The sequence below is a fragment of the Gadus chalcogrammus genome, chromosome 6 (genome assembly GCF_026213295.1).
Source record: "Gadus chalcogrammus isolate NIFS_2021 chromosome 6, NIFS_Gcha_1.0, whole genome shotgun sequence".
NCBI lineage: Eukaryota > Metazoa > Chordata > Actinopteri > Gadiformes > Gadidae > Gadus > Gadus chalcogrammus.
This window is the reverse complement of record NC_079417.1, coordinates 13,850,476-13,857,975: the sequence shown is the minus strand read 5'-3', so window position 1 is coordinate 13,857,975 and position 7,500 is coordinate 13,850,476. Positions and strand designations below refer to the sequence as shown.

Genomic DNA, 7,500 nt, shown 5'->3' with positions numbered 1-7,500 from the left:
AAATGGAGAGCCATACGAACATATAAGAACCCGGATTCACTTTAGAATCATCAGTAGGCCTATCGCTAAGAGGGTCGTCGCAAGTAACAGATATATTTGCTTCAGTTCCATGCTGGCAAATGTCCTCGACTGAACTCCACGCAAACATGGATGAAACGAGACTGTGCGTCTGTCAGTGTTTGTCTGTGTGAGAGAGGTAGAGAGAGGTGAGGTGCAAATGTGAGAGAGAACTTCTTCTGTGTTGAGCACCATAATAACCTGCTGTTGGCAGCGTTAGATATTTTCGTATTTTGGTGTAGAGGGTGGGGGCTGAAGTGGCTTGTGAGTGTGCACACATTCACATGCGCACAGGTTGGTAAACACCCTGGCACTTGGTCACACACTCAGCACACAGTACAAGATGCGTACTCTCAGTCAAGCACACACGCACACACAAGAACTCACATGCACTCAAACAAGTACATACAAGGACGTTTAACACACTCGTATGCATACATCTACACACAAACACATGCACTTACACACACACTAACACACACATGCTCACACACATGCGCACACGCATACACAAGCACACACACATATAAACACACACACAAACACCAACACGCATACACACACACACACACACACACACACACACACACACACACACACACACACACACACACACACACACACACACACACACACACACACACACACACACACACACACACAAAGCAAACAGGCGGCGAGCCAGAGGCAGAAATTGTGTGTCAGCAGGGTCTTCAGTTGGCAGGCCGAGCCATGTCTAGCTTAGTCAGGAGAGGAAGCGTTCACACCGCCGCATCTCTCTCCAACATTACCATGCCTTTTATTTATTGAGACACACTTTAGTTGTATTACTCTAAACCTACGATGTACTGTATATATATATATATATATCTTTCTGCTTTTCAAGTATGAGCCAACTGGGTGAAACTAAAATAGCTGCTACATAGCAAAAATAAGGCAATAATAGGGAATAAATGTTGTAGCGTGGCAGTTTTTCTTTATTAATCCTTGTTGTTAGCATCGATCCTCATACATTGCCATGCATCATCAATTGTGTGTGTGTGTGTCGAGGAACACATATGTGAAATAGAAGTAATGGAATAACACAAATGAGAACCAGACAGCTTCACATGGGGCCACAGGGCTGCAGGCTGAGGACCGTTACTTTCTCCCCGGTACACCTCCGACGGCCCGCCTCACACTCGCTCATATTGGCAGCAGGTGTGCTGTCATGCTCTCCGACGAGCGCACACACACTGACCTCGTGACCCAAGCACTCTGATGCCTCCTTGCAGCGGCACGTGTTGGTCTGATCTGTACAAAACAACAACAACAACAACAATAAGGTAACACTTAACAATTAGGGTACATTATTAACCATTAATTAACATTAGTTAATGCAGAAAGAAGCATTATTATATAGAATTTGCATTAGCATCAACATTGGGGTTTGGGTTAGGGTTACTGAGTTAGGGTGAAGCATAAACCAATTACAAAATGTATACGTTAATACCATGAGTTAACATGAACACCATAAGTAAACATGAACACCATTAGTAAACTTGAACACACATGAACTCCATTAGTAAATGACTACTAGATTACTAGTAAACTAATCATTAATTGTTACATAATGCTTATTATTACATTAATTAATTTGCAGTAAAATAAGTTGTAGTTGACTGTTGATTGACTGTTTGCTGTCTTTCTCTGTTCGATTAAGTCATATTAAGTTATTTATTTATGTATTCATTGATTGACATATGTTTTTAGCCTATCAAAAGAATATTCCTCCTCCCTTCAACCACTCCATCCACAACCTCCCGTTTCTAAAAATGAGACTTACCATTACAGGCCTCCCAAATGCCACAGCTGCCACAAGCGTCTGCGGTATCCCTCACCGGCCACTCGCAGAAACTGTTCTCGATCAGAGTGTGGTTCTTGCCGAGACACTGCAAGGCGTGCAGTTTGCATACGCTCAGCAGAACAGGCCCTCTCTGAGTAAGGGCGGCACACACTTCTAGGGAAGGCCTGAGAGCACAAGTACAACTAATCAAAGTATAACCTGTGGTCAACCAATCGAACAATGTTGCACGATGGAGAATGTTTCAGAGACAAAGGTTTGATGAGTGATAGTGAACGACTTAACACACATGCACTCATAGGGGAACCGGCAGACACATTTGCCTCTGGAAGATTTCTCCCATGGTTGACATTGTGCAGTAGAGGCTCTAGCTGTCACAATAATCCCTGTATTAAAAATAATATGCATAAGCATAAATATGTTTAGTCACATTTGGTTTCCCCCTTTGATCTCAACATATATATGAGGAAAAGAGTGTGGATTTGGAACCCGAACCGATTACCATTCAAGTTAAGATAAGAAAACATATTACAGTTTTTTCCTATCGTTTTAGGCAATTTACCTAAACCATGTTCACATTCCCTAAACACTTCACACAGTGAGCATACCAGTAGACCATGTGAACCAAACTGTGGTTACTTGCCCCTATGCTAAGATACAAATGCTGGCAATGACGCCTTCTTCCAAATTTCATGGATACCTGCCCCAGTCAATGTTCACTACCGGCAAAACGCTGTGGAACTACAGCATATTTTACCAATGTTTAGATACTCTGTTCAAAACAGTGAACTTTCTGTTCAAAACCTAACAGTAATTTAGATCACTGTAGATGGAAAGATGCTGCATTTGGACAGACAAATGAAGTTACATGTTTGAATAAGAAAAAATATTTAGTTTATAGTTTATTTATTTTATTTTACAGTAATTTAGATTTTTTTCCCCCTGTGCACCATAGTTCTTGGTGAATTGACATGGAATTACTTTTTTTACGTAAAAGCAACACTACATACAATGATCTGTACAAAACACAGAGGATAAGTTTTGCAATGCAAAACACCTGGTGGTCATATGCGGAGGATAGGAGGGATTAGCCCAATTCTGCGCCACTGTTGGGCTATTGTAATATACAGTATGTGCAGGTTTTGTGCATTGCATTTTTTGTTAGAACACATTTTTTGACTTTGTAATGTATTTTCTGTTTTGTGTAACACTTGCACTGTGACAAAATCTCCAAAAAGTAAAGCACAGTGAAAAAAACTGTTGTGTTTGTGATTTGTTTCTGGATCATATATTACGTACTTACTGTATGTAATTTGCATTACAAAAACTGAAAATTGTTATTCTCAGTTTCTCATAAAACACTTACAGTATTTACTGTATTTACAATTACAGTACATTTACCACACTCAATTGTGACATATTTTGTGGGAGGTAAACCGACATATGAACACTGTCAGCAGATACTTGGCTTGGATTGTCATACTGTAATATTACAAACTTTATTACTGTAGTCCAAAGAAGTGTTTGTCTGTGTTTTTTCTCTTTTTTTCAATGCAACACTACAGGAAATCTATGCCAAACTGGAGGACACAGCAACATTTTATATATGCAATTGGCAATGCTTCAAGATGTTAGTGTTTTTTAGGTCATAGTGTTCTGAGAGGAAACATGTGTTAAGTTATGGCAGCATTGTTTGTGGTGTGGTTGTTGTAGTGCATTTTGCACCAAAGGTTAACAGATATGCAGAGGTGTGTGTCTCTAAAGCCCACTGTGTTAAGTGATAGGGAAAAGTGACCATAGTATGGGTACATGACCGAAAACGATAGGAAAAAACTGTAACTAGCAATAATAGAACATTTTGGAATGGATGTCATTAAAACAATACATTTTCTAATAAATGTAATTTATTTTATTTTCCTATACATTCTATATTCTATAATGATTTAAATAAATACCCTCGATACAGCGGACGCTTTCTGGGCTGGGTGAGAAGAGCAGACTGGGGTCACAGATCATCTCTGTCTCCCCCAGTATCTGCTTGCCTGGTGGGCAGGACAGGGTCACCTTCTCCCCAATGCGGTAGAGTCCTTTCAATGGAGAGGCCATGACACCCTCAGTGAGGACTGCAGCCACGCAATTTGAGGCTGAAAAATAAGGAAATAGAAGAGAAAAGAGGAAAATCACATCCTTGGTCATAGGATGCACCTGTCAAGTATTAAATCACTATGCTGCAGATTATTAGATTTGATTATTACATTTAGCTCATAAAGGTCCCCATCCGTAATCCAACACATTAACTTAATTTAATGCTGCACTCACTCCGTGTTCCCATTAGCAGCCCCTAGTGGCTTGAGTTGTAGCTACAGTTTTTAGCAACATCATTTTCAGAGTGCAGTAAGAAGAAACAATCCCTGTATGGATTGACTCGTGAATGGGTGTGTTTAAATCCGGAGACTGGCGTAGTTAGTTGTGTTACAAAAGTGAAATAGTGCCAGTTAAGAAGCCCTTTTTAATGTTGGTAAAAGAAAGGTTTACCGAGCTTCGGCACTTACCTTCACACGTGCCTGGACGCTGGGACCATGTCTGATCCTCCATACATTCTATGATAGCGTTACCCACCAAATGGTATCCGGTAATGCATCTGTACTCCAGTTTCTTTCCCACAAGGTACACATCCTTAGGATCCTGCAGCACCAAATACAAGGCAGTGTTTTCTTTTTCTTTTGGGTTCCCATTAAATACCATCACACAAATTCTGCAACTTCGGGAAAACAACATTGAATAATTGAAAAATGCTTGCTCAAAACAGTGGACATACAAGTAATTAGCAAATCACACATTCCACAAACTGAATATAATTGAGTTAGCGTGATATGGTAAAAACATATTTACCAAAACAAAGCCATTTATTAAAACAGCTGGTGGGCCACACTTTTGTTTGGGTGGCATTGAAAAGTCAAAGCACTCTGGCTCCTGGGTCCTGAGAATGAGAACACACACACAAACACACATATATAGGATGCACCGCTACTTCCCTGTATGACATACAATAAGAAAATACTAAAGGTTGTGCTTACCTGAAATACTCTAGATCTTGGTCCACACACTCAGACCTCTCAGAAGTCTCACCGATACATTGAAGACCACCGTTCAGCGGACTGGGGTTGGAGCACACCCTGGACCGTGACCTTCGATTCCCAGAACATGAGGTCCACTGAGACCAACAGGACCAACTGCCGTGGATCACTCCTTCATAGCAAGAAGAGAGAAATTGTTATTGTGTGTGTGTGTGTGTTATTGTGTGTGTGTGTGTGTGTGTGTGTGTGTGTGTGTGTGTGTGTGTGTGTGTGTGTGTGTGTGTGTGTGTGTGTGTGTGTGTGTGTGTGTGTGATGTTAATATTATAACCAATCTAGTAAAATCGTCCTATATACAGTCCTATTTCTCTTGTAGGGCAAGGCAAGATGCTCAAACAATACAAGGTAATTATACGAACTTCAAACACATGTGGTCATTCAGTGTTGTATACATCAGCAGGAATCACTTTTTGAAAAATATTTAAAGGAATATTATTTTTGAGATCATCATTTAAAGATGAATGTACAATACATAATAAATATCTCATGAATGCAGAGCAGAAGGGACATGATTTAATGTTGATTTAAGCTGTTGAGGCCGATTTCAGATGTTCTGGAAGTTTCTACATAACAACTCAAAGCTGTGCTCCGTTTGAACCCTGGGAACAGAAAGTTCCTCACTAGACCTGAGGGTGTTTTTTTTACCACCTTTCTTTGAGATCATCTAAAAACGTCATTTATAAAACCCCTTTAAAGTCAAAGGTGTGTTAACTTCTCGTCTCTCTTTCTGCACCTTATTTTGTGCGCTTTTAAATGTTTTAACTTGACCTTTTATCGATATTTGATGCTTTTCTACTCTTGTATTTTGTCGCGATTGTAAGGCGTCTATGAGTATCTTGAAACGCACTATATATACTGTATATGCATAAAAAAAATTAATTAAGGATTAAAATGTATGTTTATGAAAGAAAGTACACACTAAGAAAGAAAAGAAATTACCCTGCTGGCCCTCCAATTCGCTGCCAGTTTGACAGCCTAAGCCCGAGGTCCCCGGCTTGCAGACGCATGTACACTTAGAGCCTTCCCGGACCGGCAGGCCGTTGTTCCAGCAGGGCTGGCAGTGGCAGGGGTGTGTCTCTGCATCATACTGCTCTATGGCCATGCGCAGGTGGAGCTTCTTCACCCCAGCACACGGCACTTCCTTCACCAGCTCGAACAGTGGCCGAAGCTGGGGGTTAGCGTGTAGAGATGTGTTTCAGCGAGACGAGACGGGAACATTTGGGTATCGTAGCAGAAAGTGTGGGAAACTCGTTTGATTATTTTAGAGTACAAATACAGGCTTGGAATCCAGTGTGATAAAATGAGGAATTCATTACAGTTTTGTCAAACATACAGTTTTGTGATATTTGTTGGGGATATATGTTCCCAAAACAAATATTACAAATATAACAGAATATTACAAATGTTATAGTTGTTTTAGTTGCATTTAACTTCTGACCTTTTGCTTTATGACCACAGGAAAGGATATCACAGAGTCTGCCCAGTCGGAGTAGGCTATCCAGTTCTTGGCTGGTTCAGAGAGGTCTAGGTTGTACATCCTTGTGATGTGCAGGCCTCCCTCGACTTCAATTTTCAATAATAATGGAATGTCATTCTTGTCATGGCCTGGAAAATTAAAGTAATTAAAATGAATTATTAACATGATAAATTCTATATAGATCTATAAATATATATAAAAAATATATTTAAAATAAATAAATATATATATATAGATAGAAAGATGTGTGTGTGTATATACGTGTATATGTATGTGTGTTTGTTTGTTTGTGAATATTTTTTTTAAATGTGTGTGTGTGTGTTTGTGTGGGTGGGTTTGTGTGCTTGTGTGTCTGTGAGAGTGTTTATGTTTTTACTTCGACTCGATGTTTGATCCTCGTCATCTGAGCATGTTTCTCTGCTGAAGGGGACGAACAAAGCAAACTCTTTGGGTTTGTCGCATTCCTTATATTTATATGATATGCTGGCTGCAAACAAGGAAACAAAGTTAAAAAGTTTGACATAGAAACCACCTTCACATTATGGTCAATAACACCCAAAACAAATATCAACTACTCATGTAATATTTGTAATATTGACAGAAAATTAGAGTGTATGTGTAATAGGTTTGACAGTGGTTGAAAGCTATTTGTATGACCGTTCCAACTCCTACATCCCATATACCCTGTTATGGGTGTTTATGTTGGATATACATATCCAACATAAACACCCATAACATATCCTAACATATTTACAACGTAGTTTTACACACACACACACACACGCACACACACGCGCACTTATTGTAGGATGCGATTGTTCGGCGACTCACTTCAAAGTAGTTAGTGGGTCGTTTGCGACCGAATCAGTTCGAATGAACGAATCTTTAACAAGAATGAACCGAACTGATTCTACTCTCTCGTTCGTCTCGTTTGTTCTCAGACTCTACTCCTCCCAGATCCAATACTTTGAGTTGATGACTCGCTGTT

General features: G+C 39.9%; 1 protein-coding gene across 1 annotated transcript in view; it reads right to left on the bottom strand.

Moving 5' to 3' along the window:
• Positions 1-1,016: 1,016 nt before the first annotated feature.
• The window catches only part of c7a (complement component 7a), a 9,887-nt gene continuing 3,403 nt past the window's right edge, over positions 1,017-7,500 (bottom strand). The window contains exons 9-18 of the mRNA XM_056593069.1: positions 6,889-6,999; positions 6,474-6,640; positions 5,975-6,203; positions 4,978-5,149; positions 4,793-4,880; positions 4,453-4,585; positions 3,856-4,044; positions 2,190-2,286; positions 1,883-2,067; positions 1,017-1,350 (exon numbers count right to left, since the gene is read on the bottom strand). Of these exons, the coding sequence (XP_056449044.1) occupies positions 1,163-1,350; positions 1,883-2,067; positions 2,190-2,286; positions 3,856-4,044; positions 4,453-4,585; positions 4,793-4,880; positions 4,978-5,149; positions 5,975-6,203; positions 6,474-6,640; positions 6,889-6,999 (1,559 nt within the window). The 3' untranslated portion in view covers positions 1,017-1,162. The remainder of the gene's footprint in view (positions 1,351-1,882; positions 2,068-2,189; positions 2,287-3,855; positions 4,045-4,452; positions 4,586-4,792; positions 4,881-4,977; positions 5,150-5,974; positions 6,204-6,473; positions 6,641-6,888; positions 7,000-7,500) is intronic.